The sequence below is a fragment of the Rhodamnia argentea genome, chromosome 6 (genome assembly GCF_020921035.1).
Source record: "Rhodamnia argentea isolate NSW1041297 chromosome 6, ASM2092103v1, whole genome shotgun sequence".
Taxonomy (NCBI): Eukaryota; Viridiplantae; Streptophyta; class Magnoliopsida; order Myrtales; family Myrtaceae; genus Rhodamnia; species Rhodamnia argentea.
The window spans coordinates 22,422,845-22,445,478 of record NC_063155.1 but is presented as its reverse complement, the minus strand read 5'-3'; the positions used below and the strand labels follow the sequence as shown (position 1 = coordinate 22,445,478).

Sequence of the window (22,634 nt, the reverse complement as noted above, 5' to 3'; positions counted from 1 at the left end):
TCCTTCTTGAAAAACTTGATTTTTTTTTTTCTTCTCAATATATTTTCTTGATATCTATGTTGATGAACATCTGCGGTCTGAGTATGTACTGTCTATAGTCATGCCCTGAGCTATATATTCAAGAATTCCATGTAAAAGTTTTTGGTCTCCAGTTTTGAATAGTGATATAGTTTGTCAAGTATGGACAGAGAAGATGAATCAAGAACTGGTGATATTGCTGCCATAAATGGAGTTGTTGGGTAATGAGTAAAACTTGGTCGTGTTCGTTATGAGTGTGGTTTGGTGTTTTTTACTTTCTGGTGGTTGTGGATTAATGGCCAAGCTGTCATTTTCTTATGAGGCTTTTTGAGCTGAAAGCTCTGTTCAGTGCAGTTCAGTTTGAGCTTTTGCTGAAAACCGATTCGCTGCTTCCTCTCAAACTATAACCAAAACAGGAAAGACACAAAGAAACAGTGGAAAATCTTACAAAACTCAGGTAAGAAAGAATGAAAGCTTATCGGGAATGGAGATCATTACAAGGGTTGTTGCTTATTGCCTGTCGGAATTTAGACACATCTCCATTGAAAGGTGCTGCTTTTACTTTCTTGATTTTTCCATTTAGCAAGAATTTTTCTCCATGAGAGAGAGAGAGAGAGAGAGAGAGAGGGGGGGGGCAAGTTTGGCAGACAAAGGTCACGAAGCTGCAGGCAGGGAGATGTGTCGCCCTGGTTGACTCGAAAATGGTGTATCCATGCTTCGAAATTTGCATCTCCTGCGTGCCAAAATGTCTGTGAGTCCTCAGCCGTTGATTTGAAATTGAAATGGGAAAAAGGCCAAAAAGAAAATGATTAAAAAAAAAAAAAAGGAAATTGTAGCTGGAATTAGGGTTGCAGAACTTTCTCCCAGACATCTGAGCAATTACACCATCTGATGATCTTGGACTTACACCCAAAATGAATTTGGCATGCAATGGTGAAAGTGCAGATCTACTCCTTTTAAGCTCTAGTGTATGCCGTGCGACTTGATCTCCTGAAATTTGATTTTATGCAGTCGAGTCCCCTAATAGTTCTCGATTCGTGTGATCTGGTCTTGTCTTTGGTTTATTCGAGTGCTCGAACGTTCTTGATTTGTGCAATTAAGTGTTTTGTTCCCCCGTTGTAGCTAACGCTATTGGATTAGAACATGCATTCTTTTTCTTAGTTTTTTTTTTTTTTGCTAATTTGATGCTCATTTGGCACCACATTAGCTTCATGTGACAATTTCTCCTAATCACAATGCGATGTCATTAATTAATCTACCAGTCTTGATTCAATTGTACAAAATCAAGAAAGTTAGAAGAAGACTCGAGTTCTATTTGTTTCGTGAAAAATGAATAATTTGAAAAATGTCTACTAAAAACGAGTGCTTGTATCGCTTACAAAATTGAATAAACAAAAAATATTTTTATCTTCCACGAAAAAATGCAAACATAAATTTCTGTCAATAATGAAAATATTTTTTATTAATTAATTATTTTAAGCGACACAAGAGATATTTTTAGAAAAATATTTTTCAATCATTTATTTTCGCGAAATAAATAAAGCTTCCAAAATTTCTGTGCAGGCCTATAAAAATTGGGCCTGGATTGGGCCCAACAACAGAAAAATGGCGGGGCCTAGGGATTCATACGTTGTCAAAGACTCAAGAGATGGTGTCCGCGCAAACAAAGCACAATCAAGGGAAGCCAGCATTGTCGGGTGGGATATCCAGCTGATTTTCATTTTTAAGTGTTGTTAAAGAGTGTCAGAGAAACTTGTAGTATGAATTATCTTGATTTTCAAATCATTAATTACAAATACCACGAGAAAAAATTGCATCCAAAGAATTACGATTGTAAATGTCGGGGATTACTTTTTAACAAAAACCCTTTTAAGAATAAGAGGAGACCCAATAATCCGATCATCTTTTAGTTATTGCTAACATCGAGTGTCTCAAGATTTATTTCAAATTTACATTGTACACGTCATTGCGTACATAATTTTATTCACCCGTCATATAACAGCATCCGAGGCTTTTTCGAGAGGAAAAAGCTACGCCTTTTATAAAGTCGCAGGATCTTTCGGTCTTAAAAGTTACACGGTCAAATTCTTGCTAAGAAAGGAATCTTCTACTTATTGGAAATTAGGGAAAATGCCGCAAATGACGAAAAAATCTGGCTAAATGCAAAATTTGGTGACCGAGAAAAACAGTGTACATCGCAGGGGCATTTTCGAACTTGCACCCGCCCATAAATCCTCCTAAAACCCTACCTTCTCCTTCCCAAACCATACTCCCCGAGTTTAGTACAAGAAGATTCTAGCATTCCATTCCCTCTCTCTCTCTCTCTCTCTCTGGGTCTTCGGAGTCCTCTCCCATGGCGAAGCGTCTGATTCCGACTCTCAATCGCGTTTTGATAGAGAAGATCGTTCCTCCATCCAAAACCAATACCGGGATCTTACTCCCTGAGAAGACCACCAAGGTTCTCCGTTTCTTCTTTTCTTGATTTGGTTTCAGTCTGTATCCTCAGCACTTCTTTATCATCTAGAATCCATTTCAATGACGTGCTTCGTATCTGGATATATTCGGTTTAGAATTGATGGAGTAGGACGGAAATGTCTCGTCTTGCAAGGCCTGTTCTTGTCTGTCGTAAGATGTGGACCTTTTTCGTGATTGATATATGACGGCCCTGGTTTTTGTAGTTACCATTGTGAGCTGTGGTGGCAGTCTTATTAAAGATTGTAATTACTGCCGTTTTTCTTTGTTGGGATTTTCAGTTCCTTGAGTAATTTCTAGTTCGGAAAGCTGCTTAATCGTTGAATGAATTACGACTCCCCTCAATACCCTGTGGTTTTGCAAGTTTACATTTTGAGTTAATAAGTGCTTTATGCGCTATTCGATGTTGGTTAGAGTCCATGTTTTAGTTCTTCTTGAAGTTGCTGATTCTGTTTTCCTTCTTGAGTTATCCTATATGCTATGCCGAATTTGCCTAATGTAGCAATGCTACTGGTTTTCATTTCCCTTTCGCCCCCCTTTTTCATCTGTATGTAGCCCGAAGATCGTTAGCGCAAATAGTCAAGTTTGCTCAAACTCTCCCTCGCATTCTTTTGCTATTATAGTAATTGGGGATCATGACATTCTGAATTACCCTTTTTGTGAAGATTTCTTCATGAGTTGGGCATCTTATTGATTTCTCAACTTTTAGCTGCAACAAGATATAACATTAGCAAGGATCTAGACGTGGCTTTCTTCGTAACATTGTTAGCGAGAATAGTAGTTAGGTGATACCTTGTATGAGTATTATTCCCGGATGGGCTGAATATAGTTGGAAGACATTGACCAAGCTTTTCATATGATTTGAACGCATTGTGGGTCTGTTAGCATGATGCTCTCTCGCTACTGCTGTGGATTCTTCTGGTAGGATGAAGGTCCTCTCATAGCTCCCCTCCAAAGCACGGGTCTCCTTCCATACTTTTTGAGAAAATTCATCATTCTTCGTTAATAGAGTGAGTAAAGATGGGTGGTCTGCGTGCACTTATCGGGATATCCATTCCATGGATGGTATTTTTTTTACTAGGGACATAAAGAATTTGGGAGCAAAGTCCTGACATGTTTCAATCTACGGCATTTTCATTTAACTGACTTTTGTATCTATGGTACGATTGCTATTGCTGTTTGTTGTCATGATTGAAAGATTTAATGCTTGGTTGGTCTCATATTATTCTTCCCGATGCTTGCGGTGCAGCTGAATTCTGGAAAAGTCATTGCAGTGGGTCCTGGGGCTCGGGATAAGGATGGGAAGATTATTCCTGTTAGCGTGAAGGAAGGAGAGACAGTTCTTCTGCCTGAATACGGTGGAACTGAAGTAAAGCTTGGCGAGAAAGAGTAAGTTCATAAATCTTGAGCAGCTTTCTGCTTGCATATTGCAACTGGTTCAGTCAACTCTTTGTTGTGAAGTTAGTGTACATTTTGGATGCATCCCTAGTTGTAGATCTTGCCTCTGTTCTGTTAATTACTGCAACAACCTGTTTCTTCATTTGCTCTATGTGATCTCCCTCATGAATTGTGCCTTATCAATTACTTGCCACTCCAATACACGGGTAACTCTCCTTAAAGATTGGCTACTAGGACAACTTTCAATTTTTAGCCAATCCCGACTCGTTATATCATGTTCTCCTCTGGTCATATTTTTAAGGTTCATATCGGCAGTAGAATCATAGTCTACTTTGCTGCTACACCGAGCCAGTGGCAACTGACTGTGGGGCAGAACATCTTCGTTGGCTTGCATTTTTGTGCATAAAATCCCGTGCTCATGCTTTCTTCATGCTTATCTCTCCTGTTTCTGCAATGCCCGCTTCAGGGTATTGTCTGTGATAGCTTTAGATTTCTCATTTAGTCACACCTTCAATGATGCAGGTATCATTTATACAGAGATGAAGACATCTTGGGGACTCTCCATGATTAGTGTGCTCATCTTCTACTCTCTGAGGCATGAAACATTAACTGCCATGGAGTACTACTGTTCTGCAACTTGATTTTCCTTTTTATAAATGATCCATGGGGACTTCAACCTTAGCTAGAACTGTTTCGGACTGGGCTGTTACGAACACTTGGGTCTACGTTGCAATGAAAAGCTATTAATCCTCATTACATAATTCTTTCCTGTGTCATCCTTGTCAGTGAATCATTGGCAACATTATCACTTGAGTGTGAAGTTGGTCAAGTGTTCAGACACCGTTAGGACCATGTCTTGTCAGGCTAGTGCTTGGCTCCTACAACGGACGCGTAGTAGGTCTTTCCGTCAGCCCCTGCTGAACAATGAACATATATACTTGTTTAAATCGAGGATCTTTGCAATCGAATCGTGGAAATCTAAACGAGGTTTGTTTATGGGGGACACCAGTCATCTATTGTTCATACACTATATCAGCCTTTTCCTAGCTTAAATGTCGATAGAATATTGCTTAAGAGAAAAAGCACAGCACAAGTCTTCAAACTTTTGGCAAAAACTGTAGGAAATGGACCATAGCGTGCCTTACATGTCCCTGTTTTGCGAGATACTCACAAAATGGACAATGTTGTATAATGTTACAAAAAATTTGTCGGGCTCAGACCCCGAAAGAGGCGGGAATTTGCTGCTGTAGGGTATCCACAACTGGATCTTCGCCTCATTGTGCTTATTGTGTGTTTTGCCTATGCTTCTCGCTGGAAGCATTAGAGTTATCAAGAGATGCATCGCCAAACAACGAGCCTCATAAACTTCTATAGGTACTTTACGGACTGATGGTGCCGTAGCTTTCAGTTGTCGCTGGCTCAGCTCTTGATGAAACAGATTCAAGCTCTTGTCCCTCAAGTTACGCGTTATCAAATGTAAAATTTTCGCTGTTCGATTGTAGATAAGTGCTTCCAAGGCGTCCGCTGATTATTTCTTGCCAGTGTTCTCTGTCCGATGTTAGTAACATAGACTTTCTCGTCCTGTACAAAGCTGATTATCTATCTGTATGCGCCATAACATCGACCATTTTCGCCTTGCAGAAATTTCTTCGTTGTCTGGAAACCAAATGTCAAAACAGGGGAAAAGGCCATGAAATTCAGGCTATTGATTTACCTTTTCCTAACAAAATCAAAACCCTTGCCCTTGTTAATAAGCCGCGATACTTCCCTGTCATGAAAGCAGAGCTATCAGCCGATTGTTTTATACTGCAAGAATTGACGATTGCGGTGTGAACCGCCGACTAATTGCCAGCTTGTATAAGCAAATTTTTCTTTGACATTGTCATTATTGCCACTCTTTTATATAGTAAGGTCAGGATCATGGTGACAAGGACCGATCAACTGGTATTCATAATATACATGCTCTGCTGTCGTTTGGTGATCCTCATGAGTCATGATGCAGCATCTCAGTCAGCAATCAAACCACTTCACTACAGTTCGGTTCGGTAAGCAAAAGCCATGTCGTCCAAAACTAAGTTTAAATGGAGAAATCAAGTAGAGATGACAGAAACCCCTGCACAACTCTCCATGTGCACAAGCCCCATGATTCATTATGCTCTAATGTGTACATACTTTTGTCCGCTTCGCCTTTCTTGCAATGTATATTAATTTTTCCAGACGATTGGTGTTGCAATCATTGACTCATCTGCTGATTTTCTAGAAACAAAGACTTATACTTTATCCATCTAATCATCCTTGAATAATTTGCTCCATGTTCTACAAGAGTACTGTATAGCGTATCAAGTAAACATTTTGAATAAAAATCTGTTAAAAAGAGAAGAAGATCGATGGATCTGTCAGTGTAACCAGAACTCAAATCATCAGGGTCTGCAACGCGGTCCCCAAAAACATCAAGAGCGCTCCATTCAAGAACTTATCACCACAAGCTGTTAGAGCAACAGACCCAGATGACTCATTGTCATCGGTGCTCTGTTCTTGGGGGTTGTTGAAATTGGACGGAACCACCGTGTCGGGTGCCGAACCATCATCCCCCGAATCGGGACTCGCCGGACCTGGCGACTGGTCCGATGGGTTCTTCAGACTTTCAGGCAGGCCTTGCCCGTGCGTCACGTTGATCATGAAGAGTTGGCCGTTCTGGCATTGCTCGCCGTCGTAATCGCTGGAGAAGAAATAATTCGCCCCCTCCTTGACAAGCGGGACGGCCACGGTGACCGGGTGAGTGGCGGTGTTGGACGGATCGCTGGACGACCATTGGATGGTGTCCTTTTCCAGGGCATCCTCGAAGTCACAGAGCTTGTATGTGGTGGAATTGTATGTTTGCACAACTGAGTGGTTGGTGTCGGTGTTGAATACTGCATAACCCACAAAGGTTCGACAATTATAAGAACGAAAAGTCGAAACTAGTAAGTGGAATAACACTTGATCAATTAAGATGGTGTTCATCACTTGACTACCATGAGTGAACAGTAAAAAACCCTTTGCTTGATGTTGGAGCAGATCCTGACAAGTCACAAATTGTCTAATTGGCAGAGCCAATGATCACAACTGACGGGATCAAACGCTTGTAATGAACTTACTCCAAACAAGGGCACCAACGCCGGTGGCACCATAATCAGATTCCAATCCAATAGTTTCACAAGCCAAAAAAGCCTCGGTGGCAGTGAGTAGCCATGCCTACTGTGACTTTAAAGCAAACAAGAAGCTCTAATGCATAAAGAAGGAACCCCCACAAAAGAAAAGATGAAATTTGAGATTGTTGTGGGTGTGAGAGAGCTTACTGAGGAAATCTCCCAAGCTGAAGTTCTTGCCAGAAGCCCACTTTTTGTAATCAATCTCAGGCTTTTCTTGGTTGTCATACCAACCGAGAGAGCCACCCACAGTGTAGTTCTGATAAGCTTCAACACGCCCTGAGAGCGAAACGAGAGCAATACAGGAGATGCAGAAGTAAAATGTCACCAGCCCAAAACCGTACCTTCCCTGTGCCATTGTTTCTTGGGATCTGTGGAACATGGGAAGCTGAAGTTGCTGAATGTTATGTTCGAGTGTGGACCAGAACAGTCAATTTTAGGACAAGAGAAGGAGAGAGAGAGAGAGAGAGAGTGGGCGTTGAAGTTGAGTTGTCTCCAGCCTTTTCGTGCAACCAATATGACCCCACCTCCGTCCCAAATTACCAAATCAGTCTTCTGCTTTTATCCTGTTCAAATAATGTTGGGTATCGCAAGCAAAGCATAGATGATTCAGAAGATAGCCATGTGAGCTTATGGTTGCACCTTCTCCTTTCTTTTGTATATACTGACATGAATGTTTCACACTCACACAATGATAATGTCGGCGGCAATCACATGAACTCAAGGAAGGCCAAAAAAAAAAAAAAAACGATTGGCCATATGGATATTTGAACCTTTACTACTTTTGTTTCCCCTCTAGTTAAAAAAAAAATTAAAAATTTGTCATTTACCCTTCTAGTGGACAATCTCTGGGCAAAAACTTGCAATCTGATTTTACAAAGTATGTTCCAATCACTGCAAGTGAAACCCATTTTAGTGAGAATCAAGCAAGGGATACATCTTTAGTGTTAACCCCAACGAAACGCAGCTGAACTGTAAAAATCTCTGCACAGGGCAAAAAAGCAAAGACAGACCCCATCAAAGAAGAAAGAGAGAAAGTAAGGTCATGGAAGATGCTTTGCTTCTATAACAAGCTTAATCCATTATTGCATCGTTAATGTTATCCCCGCTTTCATTTTCAAGCAATTTTCCATCACGACACCACGTGAGCTCTGACGGAACGCAATTTCAGCGCGGAGGTTTTAAGTCTGAAGCGATGGCAGCTTTGCATTGCATGTTACGAGCTAGAAAAGATAAGATTGCGAAAAGGGTATGCATGGACAGGCGCGGGACTTGCAATGGGACGCTATTCTGGTCACGAGGCGTCACGTGCACTTGTTGATTACTTTTGTTGTCTTCGTCTCATCAAGAACCCAACGCGTCGTCCCGGCTACACGAGATGACAATTTGCGGGTCCGATCGATTCCTCGTGGAACGGGGGTAAAATGATTGCTCGTCTTTGGTACATGAGTTCGACGTTGCTCGCGATGTTTGTAAATTTCTGAACTAACTCTTTCACCTGTGACATATTTTGCATAAAGAGAAATTCCGATTGTTGATATCTTGATGGGACTATGATAACGGTTTGTATATATCGAATCGTAGATGTGCGGAGGTCTTTTACAGTTAATGCATGGGCAGAGTCGGTGGCGCGCTCGCCTCGCTCCGTTCTTTTCGCTATAAAAAGAAGGAAAAAGGAGCAGAGCGTGGAGGAGAGTCATAAAAGTTGGTGTCGGTAGTAGGGTAGGGTTGGCGTGGTGTGGGATGGGATGGGATGGGATGGGATGGGATGGGATTTGATGGGATGGGATCCAATTACATGGAGGATGAAAGCCTTTTGGTCCATTTCACGTGGAGATGCCCATACGTACGTTGAACTTCAACTTTCCGCTGCGTCTATTCTATCACTACGACACTGCCGCCCCCGTCTTGCATCCTCTCCCTTGATCACGAAATGCAAAATATCAGGCGAGTGAAATCCTGCAACTCCACGATTAGCTGGTCCATTAAAATTCTCATCGATTTCATCTCTTGTTAAATGGCCAAATGTTGTCATTGAACAGCTTCCTAGAATTCTGACCCAGTTGAAGGCTTCAAATTTCGAAGCAAATAAATTAAGAAGGGCCGGTGGTTGCTGTACTTATTTTCCATGTCCATCACGGAGGAATTGACTCGAAATCGGCACCCCAATCATTGAACGAATTCAAACCGAATGAGGGTTGCATCGCAATCATATGCACCTATCATTGCACCTGCAAGCTTGCTACTCAGTTCGCTGATACGATAATTGAAACCTCATTGCGGTTGGACTTTGGAGCATCAGCGTTATTTTCATCAAGTCAAACAATCGAGTTCTTTTCGACCAAAAATATAAGGAGACACTTGGACCAATCTCGTAGAACAGAGTTCTGGATTTCTCCAACTTGTCCAAGTGAAATCTGCAGTTTGCTAGCTTGGAATCAGAAACAACTTACATCGAGAATGCAAGAAGTGAAGAACAGATCACCGATCGCACGTGGTTAAAATGTAGATACTATTAATAGCTGCAAGCAAGCATGAACAGTGACAAAGCAACTTCTGCATATAAGTACTGAGATTTAAACTGAAAAGAAAAGGCATTCTCCAAATCCTCTCCGGATTAAGTACTCAGGCATCAACCACCACAAATTGCTGCAACGAAGGTGTAATACCCCTCTCTCAATAGTACATTTACACATCATGCTCAGCTTCCTCCTCATCCTCGTACTCGAGTTCCTCATCGGCTGTTGCATCCTGGTACTGCTGATACTCTGACACGAGGTCATTCATGTTGCTCTCAGCTTCAGTGAACTCCATCTCGTCCATGCCTTCACCAGTGTACCAGTGCAAGAACGCCTTTCTCCTGAACATGGCCGTGAATTGCTCACTGACCCTCCTGAACATCTCCTGAATCGACGTCGAGTTACCGATGAAAGTAGATGCCATGGAGAGTCCCCTGGGAGGAATGTCACAGACGCTGGATTTCACGTTGTTCGGAATCCACTCAACAAAGTAAGAGGAATTCTTGTTCTGGACATTGATCATCTGCTCATCGACTTCCTTCGTGCTCATCTTGCCTCTGAACATGGCTGATGCTGTGAGGTAGCGACCATGGCGTGGGTCTGCTGCGCACATCATGTTCTTTGCATCCCACATCTGTTGAGTGAGCTCTGGGACAGTCAAAGCACGATACTGCTGAGAGCCACGGGAAGTGAGAGGGGCAAATCCGACCATAAAGAAGTGAAGACGAGGGAAGGGGATGAGATTGACTGCAAGCTTTCGGAGGTCAGAGTTCAGTTGCCCAGGGAACCTGAGGCAGCATGTAACCCCACTCATGGTAGCAGAAATCAAATGGTTCAAATCGCCAACTGAAATAGAAGTAAAACCCATATAAGCTTCAATATACATCACAATAAAAACAAATCGAGATTACATGCTGTATAACTATCAGATCCCAATATCACACAATCTATAGCATCAAGTTATCACAACTGGTGTGGAGAAAATGATCTAACACTTCTCAGACAAAAATCGTTCAAACGGTTAGGGCATTCACAATGGAATGCAATTCACATGAACATGTGAAAATGAAAAAGCCATGCTAGCAGTATATTGAATAGGGAAAACATTTGACTGCCCATTCTGATGGCATCACCAGTATCAAATTATCCCCATGGTTAATCCAATCAAATGTGGTAAATTATAGTTACATATCATGTGCAACTGCCATGGCCTGCCATACTCCATATAAAAGATTAGAATGGATAGTAACAGATTACAACCTGCATCACCAGTATCAAATTATCCCCATGGTTAATCCAATCAAATGTGGTAAATTATAGTTACATATCATGTGCAACTGCCATGGCCTGCCATACTCCATATAAAAGATTAGAATGGATAGTAACAGATTACAACCTAAACATATCTACAAATCCGAATAATCAAGGACAGTCTTGCGAGACAAAATACCAGGCATGCAATAACATCCAAATTCAGCTTCAGCTTATGTCCCTATTGGTCATCAATCTACTCAAACGACATAATGAACAGCAAAGAGAGATCAAAACCATCCAAATTCAGCTATAAATTGTACAGCATTCGACAATCAGAAGTTGCTTGATTGACTCTCGAGAAAAATACTAAATAGCAAATCAGTAATGAAGTTGCTTGACTAATGTTAATTCTATCGCGGACAATAGGCCACGTGAATCCATTGCTTCTACACTGAATTACACACACACAACACACAAATGATACTCACAGCTAGGAGTCGTCAGCTTGAGAGTCCTGAAACAAATGTCATATAGAGCCTCATTGTCCAAGACCATGCACTCATCAGCATTCTCCACAAGCTGATGCACAGAAAGAGTGGCATTGTAGGGCTCAACTACCGTATCCGATACCTTTGGTGATGGAAACACTGAGAAAGTGAGCAACATTCGGTCAGGGTACTCTTCTCTGATCTTTGAAATCAACAAGGTTCCCATTCCAGAACCAGTTCCACCACCGAGCGAGTGGCAGACTTGGAACCCTGCACAGTAAACGGATCCTCGGTAAGAAAGTTTTGCAAATAAAGTGGATAAATCAAACAGCACATGCCACGTCCTCACGAAACTAAGCTTATTTACAAAACGTTAACTCTCTGTCTCTGCTCTACATGTTCATTGAAAGATTAGTAATTACAGATTAGATCCAGCACGGATAATGCATGAGCCCGCAGCTAAAATAGAAGAAAGCTATAGATGTACCTTGAAGACAGTCACAATTCTCTGCTTCCTTCCTCACAACGTCAAGAACGGCATCAATGAGCTCTGCACCCTCAGTGTAATGCCCCTTGGCCCAATTGTTACCAGCACCAGACTGCCCAAAGACAAAGTTGTCTGGCCTGAAGATCTGGCCATAAGGACCTGTCCGTACACTGTCCATAGTACCAGGCTCCAGATCCATGAGCACCGCACGAGGTACAAAGCGCCCGCATGAAGCCTCATTGTAGTACACATTGACACGCTCCAACTGGAGATCAGAGGTACCAGTATAGCGTCCAGTTGGGTCGATGCCATGTTCGTCGCAGACAACCTCCCAGAACTTGGATCCAATTTGGTTCCCACATTGCCCACCTTGAATGTGCAGGATTTCTCTCATTCTCGTTTATCTGGTAGGGCATCACGAGAAAATATGCCTCAAAACTCAAAGGACCATGGACGAGACCAATAATTTGGCGATATAAACCCTTAAATGAATCTAACAAATGATTTCAGCACATAAATCGAGCAGGTTCGAGGAACTAGTAAATTGACACTGAAACAACAATTCGAACGAGTCTCAAAAGAACAATCGAATGAATCAACTGAAAAAAGCTCGGAGTAAGGCATTCGAGATTTCTCTCTATAACAGCACTGAATCCCCAGCGAAAGACCTTATCTGAGCATAACATCATTACCGTGCATGGAGGCGCCCTATTCAAAGCCCAGATCTCAAATTCCTCGAAATGTAGAACGAAGTCGAGGGAACAAAGCGCTAAACATCAGAAAATCATCGAATCGCACCAAAAACGAAAAGATCCGGGCCGTTTTCTCACCGACAAAATGCCAGAAACAGTAACATTCTCGCACAGCTCCATCAGAACAAACAAAACCGCTCAAAGCAATCAACATCTCTTTTGAACTCTTCATTTCACTTTCACTAACCAAAAATAGCGAAGCAAAACCGCAATAGTCGTATTCGACGCAAATCTCTTCAAAATCGCGGCGGGACCAAAATGCATAGAACAGAGACGGAAAATGAGGACAGCGTCGGCCAAACTTACAGGCGAGATCCCGTCGAGGAGATGCCGGAACGTGAATAAGGCGACAGCGGATCGAGCGACCGAGAGCGAGGCCCGACCGGGTAGCGCGAGGAGGAAGGGAACTGAGAGATTGCAGAGGACAACGGCGAGAAATGAGGAGTTTTATAAGGGGGTTCAGAGAGAGAGAGAGAGACGGAGACAGAGACAGGGAGGGAGGACTAGCCTGTGTGATCGGACGGCCTTGGCTCTTTCCCTCCCTTTCCGTTGCGGACCGTTGGATGCCGTCAGATGACGGTGCTTGAACGGCTCGGATGGCGCTTGGCCGGGCGAGGGCGCATTATTGGTTTTTTGAAATATTTGGATGTTCGGCAGGGGTTGGCGCTAGTGACCTTGACCGAAATGACGATGTTGCCACTGTGGCCTGGAGGTGACTCGGATTTGTAAGAAAATTTATTTATTTCGAAAAGGTACAGCGTCCCGTCCGCACGGCAAGAAAAAGCATAGCTTTTTATGTTGTTTTGGTCAGAAGGAAAAGTATAGCTTGACGGATGAACAAACACATCCGATCCAAAAAAAAAAGAACAAACATTGCGCATTTGATGAGAGCCGATTTAGAAAATTTAGGAACGATGTTTTTTTGGATAATTATACAAATGGTCCATGACTGACCTCACGTACAATGTTGTTCCTAAACTTTTAGTTCAATGTGAACTATCAAATTTGAATTTTTTATTTGTTTAATGCGGCTCATGAACTTTTGATACATGTTCAATTTAGTTCATAGATTATTTGAAAATTTTTAATGCTATACCCGAACTTGAATTTTGGAACGACAACATTGAACATTTTCATATAATTTATGGACTAAAGTGAATACGTTCAATAATTCAAGAACCACATTAAATATTTTAATATAGTCTAAATACTATATTTTTTTTTTAGGGGGGGGGAGGGATCGAATGGAGACTAGGTTGAACATGTGCCAAAATTTCAGGGACGACGTTACGCATTTGGTCAATATTTAAAGAACATATACGTTTATTTACCCATTTTCTTGTTAAGTTTAGCCGTTCAGGTCACTTTTTGGGTATCCTTCTTTTGGGAAAATCGCATGGGAGATATTTCTTCTCTTGCTTCCTTAGACGATGGATGGGGCGCGAGAGGACGGAGAGAGTGGAAGAGAGCTGGGATGGACGGGGTGGGGTCGCATGGGACAGCGATGCGGCCATGTGACCTGCCAGCCAAGCCAACCACTTCCCCCCCTCTCCTCGCTAAGATCTCATGTCGCCCTCGCTCCCACCTGCGTTCAATTCGACCACCAAAATTCACCCTTCGCTGAAGCGTCTCTTTCGTTTCTTGGTACGATATGGCAAATTGTGCCGGGGGGACCCCGGATTTGGATTCGATGTGTTGAGATCGATAGGAGGAAGATGATGAAATGAGAACGAAGATTTGGAAAGGTCCATTGAATTCGCGTTTTGAAAGCTGCGATTGACGACGAATTTTGAATTCTGTTGGGCATGGGAGATTGAGTTTGAAGTCTCTTTGGTGGGGAATGGGGTGGTTCTAAGCTGTACTTCCATGGACATTGGAGCGTAAGGGTTGATCGATTGAGCTATTATGGGAATATGTGGACTGCTTTGATATGATGGCATTAAGCCTATTTTTGCCTAGTGATGGGGTTCTAATTACGTATGTGTTACTTGTTAGGACTAGCGGACTGTTTTTGGTGATTTCTCCCCGAAGGACTTGGGAATTTGGTTTCTTGATTGATGCGTGCCCTATACACGTCTCTATTTGAGCCTAAGTAATCATCGAATGCAAATTTATCGTCTATAGCATAATGCTCGCGAAAGGTTTCTTGTTGAAGTATAGCATCATGACCATTCTCAATATTTATTGAAAAAAATTTTCCTAGCTATATCGTTGCCGTTGAGATACACGTGTGAGTTCTATTAAAAAAATTTCATATTTAAAGAATTGGTACGGAGTAGAGCAGTTAATATATTTCTATTGGCTCATTACTCATTGGTTTAAACTTTTAAGTGAATATGGGTCCAACTAGTTGTGTCGACGGGCTCGAACTTTGGCTCCCTCTTTGCGAACTTCATATCGGGCTTCTGCTAGGGGCTTCCAACAAATGGTTTTAGAGCCGATGGTCGATTGATACCCCACCCCAATCTTTTCGATGTTTGGTGAATATCTCAAAAAAGAAATCTCATGATCAACGTTTGTTTCTGGTGAAAATTATTATTATGATTGGTTTGGCAAGAAAAGACCATGGACCGTTGATTTGGTAACGCGAGATAGAGATCGTGGGTAATACAGTCCCAAATTAGTAGTTGATGATTATTACAGTGCATAGTTAGAGGTGCATTGTAATGACGTTGAGATTCAATTTCCAAGTTAACAAAGATGGTTGTTGTGCATAATTGCAGGTACAATGCAATGACAAGGAGATTTAACTTGAGATAAATTAATGCAAAATGATACATGAATTAAGGGAGAACATACCTAATACCGAACTCACATGTGGGGGGAAGATTGTTGAGATACACGTGCGAGTTGAGTTAACCGAATAGTTGTGTGGAGTGAAGTAGTTAACATATCTCAATTGACCCATAAATCATTGCTTGAGTTGTTGGGTAAAGTTGGATCCAACTGGATATATTAACGGGCTCGGATTTAGACTCCCATTTGACCTTCTCCCCATGTGAAGGTATCGGGTTCCATTAATTCCTCTTCGATCGCAATTCAACCAGATGTTGAAAAAGTTTCTAACTCATCGAGTATAACATTACTTGTCTAATTTGATGGGTAAAATGAACTTTTGTCTGAGATTCGTGGCACATCAATTGCATGTTCAATCCGAGTTAATCTGAGTTCATATTTCCTTCCGATGCACGAGCGATTGATATCGCGGCATCAACGGATGGTGTATACGGTCCTCAATAGCAAGGACAAAAGCTTAGACCTTGTCTTCTTCTAGGACCACGGTGCTCCTTAAAAGAGTCTCAAGGTTCATTTTTCAGCTTGACATGTCTAAAGATCTTGCAACATATCCGGCAATAAATATCCCTCGGATTTCCCGAATAAACTCCTCTAACACAAAATATGTGTCCCTGGAAAATCGGACGTAAGGAGATAAATCTTTTCTAGTGATCGGATAGTATGTGGAGTCCACTTTGGCGGGTAACACAGAGTTCGATCTTCAGTCCGAGAAGGCCACGACGGGGGAGGAATGGGTCGACATTGCACCCCGTGGATCTCGAACCAAAAGGTGGAGCTACAATTCACGAGTCGAGTATTTCGTAGCTCGGATTCCATCCTAACACGCTCACTTCTCTCGGAAACTCCGCGTAATGGCCGCCAAAATATGTTTTAAGACAAGAGGGTTTGAATGTCGTGGATAACTGGGTGGCATGTGCCTGGGGCAGCGCATGATGCTTATAGATTAAACAAGAAAACATTGAGCACCAGGCGGGATCTCGCGTTCATGAACGAGAGAAAGGGCTCATCCATGTGGTCCTTCTCACTAGTCACTTAATACTCCGGAGGGAGGCAAATCGAACAATTTTCTTGGCTCGTGGTCATGGAAACCCACCCACACCACCCCCTCTCTCTGTTTAGACGTTGCAATTAGGGTTAATATTACGAAAAACCTCAAATCGATATATACGTAATAATTTTATTCTAAACTAATATTTTGACCATAAAAATTTGAAACCAATACATCCATTACAAATTTACCCATTTTAATTTTCGTTAAATTTGACAATTAAATTGTTGAGTTGGATGACATGAGTCAATTGACGGGTATACCATCTTAAAGATTCTTACCTTTCGTTTGTCACGGGTGTACCGGTTTAAAAAATTTCATGGTACTAACCCAATTTAACAGAAATTAACGGTAGATATATTTATCACGGATGTACGGACTTGTGATTTTTAGTAGTTAGAAAGTTAGTTTGGGTAAATTCATCACATGTGTACCAATTTGAAGTTTTTAATGATTCGAAAAATTAATATAAGAGTAAATTTGTCACAAGCGTACCAATTTGATATTTTTCGTAACATGAACTATTGTAATTTTGTCCAAACACATCATGTGGGTTTCTCCGGACACTCCAAAAACATGCCGAAAACGCCATATTAGACTGTAGAGAAAGCCGGTTTCTGCGTCAGATCCAAGCCACAGGAAGCGAATTATAAATCAAGCATCTGGGGCCGGTGGGATTTTGATGAGATCCCTACTTTTTGTTAAGGAAGGATCATTATGGGGACATTAAGATCGGTTTGGGAAAAATTTCATCGTTGTACAGTAGTGGTGGTCCACACCTTTGATGCAAGCCGACGGGGGTTGGGTTGTGTTGCGTTGGGTGGGAATAAGGAAATCGACGTTCATTTGGCAGAGCTCGGGGTGAGTTTGTCCGGGGTTGTGTCGGGTACCCTGGAGTAATCTGGCCCGAATTGATTACTAAAACTGAAAGTCCGACCCGAATTACTCCCCAAATCCATTAGCTTAGTCGTTTCTTCAGGGAGCTCAATAATTGCTGCAATGTACAGATTGCCAGCACCAATTAATAAATGCGTTCACGGAGGCAAACGAAGAAGAAAGAACATGGATAATCAAGTGGGATTAGCATCCCCACTTCTTAATTTTTCCTGGATTTCCATCCACCATTCGTGTTTTCTTTTTTCTTCTTATAGGTCACAATACAAAAACTGTTGCGCGGAACAAGCGATCGAACAATAAATAGACAGAACAAGAAAATAAATCGGACACCGGATGTACGTGGTTCGGTCGTAGAGACCTACGTCTACGGGGAGAGCGACAACGAATTCCACTATAGAACGAGCGATACACGGAGATTACAAAACCACACTCGGGTAACTCAAACACTCTCGGTGTTTCCCAAACCCCAATTACATTCAAGAACGCACACAGTGTTTAGCCCCCAATTCCTAGCAATATTCTCGCAAAGGAATTAACACAAATCTAACCTCAAGATTTAATCGGCTTCGATACTTGAATTCTTGATGTAATTCCACGAACAAAACCCACGAATGAAACCCTTGCAGAGCACTCAATGAATGGCTCTCTTTAGGACTCTTTTTCAAGAGTCATCTCTCAAGCAAACTTGAGAAGCATTTTATATTAAACTCACCACCAAAGAGTGTGCAGATTTCCACCATGAAGATAGGGACAACAAAGTCTCAAACTTGGACTTTCTTACTCCTGCATGCAACTTTTTCAACAACCAAGAAAGCATATCTTTTCTTCTTTGTCGTTGTCTTCAAGGAGTCCACTTTGAACCAAATATCCTCATTATTTGGCCAAAGTCAATAATTGCACTTTTCCCTTTTCTCATCCTTTGACGTGAACACATATCCACCGGCAAATATATGTGCCAATCTTTTTTTTCGTTCTTTCACGTGCTGGAGCATCCACACAATACATCGTCGGATTTTGTTCGAACTCAAACTCGAGACATATATTTTAACAAAAACAAATACAAAGGAAAAAGTCCACTGCAAGTTCTAAAATTTCTCGAACTCTCGCTTGGGCTTCAAAATTCAACCACAAGATCGAATCTGAAGCGGCACCTTTTTGGTTATTGATGTGTTTTCAAGTGCACTTGTTCCTGTTCCATTACTGTTAATTCGTATTAATATGCACAGGCCGGTACCGGATGCATAATCAGCCAAAGGCGAAATTACTTTCTTGTAACTTGGCTTCATTATCAATAAATTCATTCGCTTACCCAGGAAAAAAAGGACGCTAAGATGTCAACTCGAAAAGACGGAAAAAAAAAAAAGCAGTTTGGCTTGACTTGTTAGTGAAAAGCAGTCCATAGATTGATGATCAATAGTTTTAATTCACGACTTGGATCGATTCTATTTAAGGATGTTCAAAGGAACCGGCCAGGCAAATTGGGCCGGCTTCGGAAAGATCGAGGCTTGTTTGTTTGGACGGTCGAGGATGCTGCCAAGAAGATGAGTTCACGTGAAAATCTGCAGGAGGAAAAAGCAAAGTCTCTCGATCGTGAATTCCAGATGCTCCATTTGTCCAGTCTTGAGATCGTAAAGAAAATCAATGCTTCTCTTTTCTTCTTATTTTCTCCGGATTCAGCTACACGTGTCACCATCTCATGTCTCCTACATTACCTTTCTTACTGAGCACAAAAATCGAATCTCACGCTTATGATACTAGCTTTCTCACTCTTAGGGTGGGTTTGGTTCGACATTTGGAAAGAGCTTTGAGGGAATGCAAATGCTGAAAGCTAATGTTGGGGCTTCTAGCATTGGGCTTTCAGTCTTCCCAAGAGGAATATTTGGCCAAATGCTCCTTCGAAATGCTTGCCAAACGGTTCAACATTTTTCAAATGAGCATTCGGGGCCAAATGCTACTTCTAAATGTCGAACCAAACTCACCCTTAATCCCTTTGCCAGCAGACTGCATGCGTATTAGCACCCTTGTCGCATTACAAAGTAGCGTATCGTGGCTCTTTTGGGGCCTCTGCATTTCTTTCCATTTAAAGTATGAAGTCACGCTATAGAATTTTTTAAAAAATTAATTTTTTGGACTTTCACCCATTGAGCTCGCTGAAAATAATCAATAGAGGGTTTACTAAAAATAATCAATAGATGGAGAGCCATTTAAGGAAAAAAGAAAATATGCATGCTCAAGTTCCGCTTGTTTGGCGAAAATGAAAAATTGGAAAATCATTTTTTTTCAAAAACCAATCGATACCAATAATTAAATCAATAGATAAAAATATTCTCATCCTCCACGCAAACATTTAAATACCAATTATTGTCTGCAATGAAAATATTTTCATTAATTAATTATTTCAAGCAATTGTTTTTAAGAAAATGCATTCCAAATCATTCATTCTTCGCGAAATAAACGGAACTTAAAGTTTGGTCGAATGAATTCTCTAACTTGAAAAGTGAAAAGGGGAAAACATTTTCTTGAAAAGTGTTTCTAGCAAATGATTTCGCTAAAAACATTTTAAAGGAAAAAAATTCATTTTCATTTGTTTAGCGATTCATAAAAAGTTAGTTGCCTTTTGCTAGAAGCAAAAATTGTATTTTTCCAATCTAAGCTTATTATTTTCAATTGATGAATTTTTTTTTCCGTAAATCAATTTATTCTTCATCATCCAAAAGCTAAAAAATATAAATAATTTCTCAAAAAATGACTTTTCTATAAATAAGTGGATTTTAAATTTCGCCAAGTGACATCTCGCGTAGGCAAGACAGTTTTTTTTTTTTCTCCTCTAAGATTTTTTTCTCCCAGCAGCCGCCGCCTCCTTCTCTTTTCCCAGGAGCTTTGTTCACGAGGGAGAGGGGGCACCTTCCCTGCCCTTTTTTCTTTATTTATTTTCATCCTCTATTTTGTTTTCTTATTTTTCTCTCGTTTGAAGCTTCTCTCTTCCGATTTAGTGTAGATCTAGAACCTTCTTTCTCCCATTTCGATGAGATTTCTATCCCAGTCTAGTTTAGATTTGGAGTTTTTCTATGTGTATGTTTTTGGGACTTCGCTTTTCTCCGATTTCGATAGTGAACAAATTCAATTTTGAATAAGTTAGGAGCTTCATCGAGGTTTCGCTCTCACATATGCTAGATCTATATTTGTTCAATCTTTTTACTCCACTCGATGATGATGTTGGAGACGTCAAACATAGGCGCGCATCACCGAAAGGTAAAGTTGTAACATCGATTTGAGTTCTCAATGTGTGCTCATTATAAAGAAGGATATGGTGATCGGTTGTCAATTTTGGCTTAAATAAGTCATATATGTGTTCTTTGAGCGTGTGATTTATAGCCTTATTATTGCCTTGAGCTTTGTTTTGTTTTGAAATTATTTGAAATTTGTCATGATTTGAAATTATATCTATTGAAATGTATTTTTTTTTATTTTGATTGAGAAAGTGAATGAAATGTTATTTAAAAAAAAAACAAAGGACATCTCGCGCATTTACTTGAGTGATGAAAAGATTGAGAGCCAGAATGCCGACAGAGGCGATTGGCTAAGGATTAGGAGCGTCTCGTGTCCATCTCGATTACGAGTGCAATCAGAATTATTGACTTTGCAATTATTGGCGTCTTTGACCGCTGGTCAATGCTTTCTTTTGGGAGCCGGATTGAGTCGCTAGGCGCTCTCTCTCTCTTTCTGTCCCTGCCCTGCCCTTTGGTCCATCCTCCACTAGATTCCCAAATGGATTACCTTTCTTCGATCCCGGACAAGACAAAATTCACATGCAACCATCGGAATTTACACGGAATTTTACCGCGGTGAAGCGGGGATTTCATCCATTGTACCGTGGAATTTTTAACAGACGAGTAGAGGGAAAAGAGAAAACCGAAATAGGGATACGAATCTTATTATTCACATCTCGCAACACTAACTCCGCAGAACAAATCACCGCAACCAACCTTGCATTGCCAAACGCGAGACTTGCTTAGATTGCGTCCTCTTAAGATTGTAAAGCGTCGAAAGCGAGGAGGAGCCTTTGCGAAGATCGTGATTTGGCTTTCAAAAAGACACGAGCAAACACGTATGCAAAAATTACTGGCTCTCCGACTGTCTCGCAAGTTAAAATATATATGTATATGCTCGAAATTTAGGAAAATCACACTTTGTGCCTTTTCATTATTGATGTTGTTGTTGTTGTTGTTGATGTTGTTGTCCCGCATCGCTTGATAATGGGTCTCATGTGCTCTTTATATTTACGTGATATCTCTCCATCTATTAGCTTAAACTTTTGAGTTGGACTTTCTAACGACCGTCACTATTTGTTGAAGCACGCGTGGCATAGATCCAATTACTAACTTTCAAAATTCGAAAAAAAAAAAAAGTCGGGAGCTTTTAAAAAAAAAAAGGAAAAATCAACGCGAACTTAAATTTTTCAACCGAATGACAATAGGAGCCGAGCTGAAAACAAAAATAGTGGCCGGTCCCTTTTCAAGATACCTATGCGATTCGAAATCAATTGCCTTTTAGCCTTTGGGCCGACCTCTTCTCTAGGCTCACGTAGATAAATTTGGACCCCTTGGCGATTACCACCATTGCCAAAAAGGTTCTCAATTTAAATAATAACGTTCGGTAGACAACAATACCCAAACCCAACTACCAATATAAAAGAATGTGAATTGCAACTAATAATCATGAGGGTAGTTCATATTTATTGAAAAGGAATTTATAATAAAAAAAAAGAATGCTAAATCAATCTTCTAGAAGCTTATAAGGACTGGCCTAGCTCGAGCCTATCGAGTATCGAGGCCCGCGATTGAGCTTCTCTTTTCTTTATTGGTGGTCCATGATGGAGATTGGGAAAAATTCCGAATAAAAGCTCGAAGTGTTGTCATTTTTTTAAATAAGAACTTGAAGTGGATTTTAATTCAACTAAAGACCCGAAGCGCCCTCGTTGTTTCAAATAAGAGTCCGAAGAGACCATGTCAGCCTCAAAAAATGACCTCTTACCTGTTAATTAAGGGCATTTTACATCATTAACATCAAGCAAATTACTGCTTCCCCTAGTCACTTTCTAGGCAATGGATCGGAGGGCATTGGGGTAACTATGAGAAACAGGTCATTACATATCCAACATCGAATATGTGATGTCTACTCTATCTTTCATGACGAGTCAAAAATAATGTGCGATGGGCTTGTTACAAACCGTGTTATTTATCGAGGAAAATCGCGGTACATTTGATACCTTTCTTAATACATTTTTCTTCCATTTACTAAGATGACACAGACAGAT

General features: G+C 41.0%; 3 protein-coding genes across 4 annotated transcripts; 1 reads left to right on the top strand and 2 right to left on the bottom strand.

Moving 5' to 3' along the window:
• The first annotated feature begins 2,276 nt into the window (after positions 1–2,276).
• Positions 2,277–4,649, top strand: LOC115734533 (10 kDa chaperonin, mitochondrial-like). Its single transcript, XM_030665379.2, has 3 exons — positions 2,277–2,476; positions 3,740–3,879; positions 4,411–4,649. The coding sequence occupies exons 1-3, from the start codon at positions 2,372–2,374 to the stop codon at positions 4,457–4,459; spliced, it is 294 nt and encodes a 97-aa protein (XP_030521239.2). The 5' UTR covers positions 2,277–2,371; the 3' UTR covers positions 4,460–4,649.
• Positions 4,650–6,140: 1,491 nt separating this feature from the next.
• Positions 6,141–7,599, bottom strand: LOC115734532 (blue copper protein 1b). The gene is made up of 2 exons (XM_030665378.2): positions 7,227–7,599; positions 6,141–6,800 (listed from the first exon to the last, which is right to left on the bottom strand). The coding sequence occupies exons 1-2, from the start codon at positions 7,456–7,458 to the stop codon at positions 6,301–6,303; spliced, it is 732 nt and encodes a 243-aa protein (XP_030521238.1). The 5' UTR covers positions 7,459–7,599; the 3' UTR covers positions 6,141–6,300.
• A 1,979-nt stretch (positions 7,600–9,578) lies between these two features.
• LOC115734530 (tubulin beta-4 chain) lies at positions 9,579–13,032 on the bottom strand. Of its 2 annotated transcripts, none has more exons than XM_048280023.1 (4): positions 12,883–13,032; positions 11,825–12,228; positions 11,338–11,607; positions 9,579–10,441 (listed from the first exon to the last, which is right to left on the bottom strand). In XM_048280023.1, the coding sequence occupies exons 2-4, from the start codon at positions 12,216–12,218 to the stop codon at positions 9,765–9,767; spliced, it is 1,341 nt and encodes a 446-aa protein (XP_048135980.1). In that variant the 5' UTR covers positions 12,219–12,228; positions 12,883–13,032; the 3' UTR covers positions 9,579–9,764. The 2 variants fall into 2 exon arrangements, with proteins under 2 accessions (XP_048135980.1, XP_030521232.1); XM_030665372.2 differs by having other exon boundaries at positions 11,825–12,229; positions 12,871–13,020.
• Between the last annotated feature and the right edge of the window lie 9,602 nt (positions 13,033–22,634).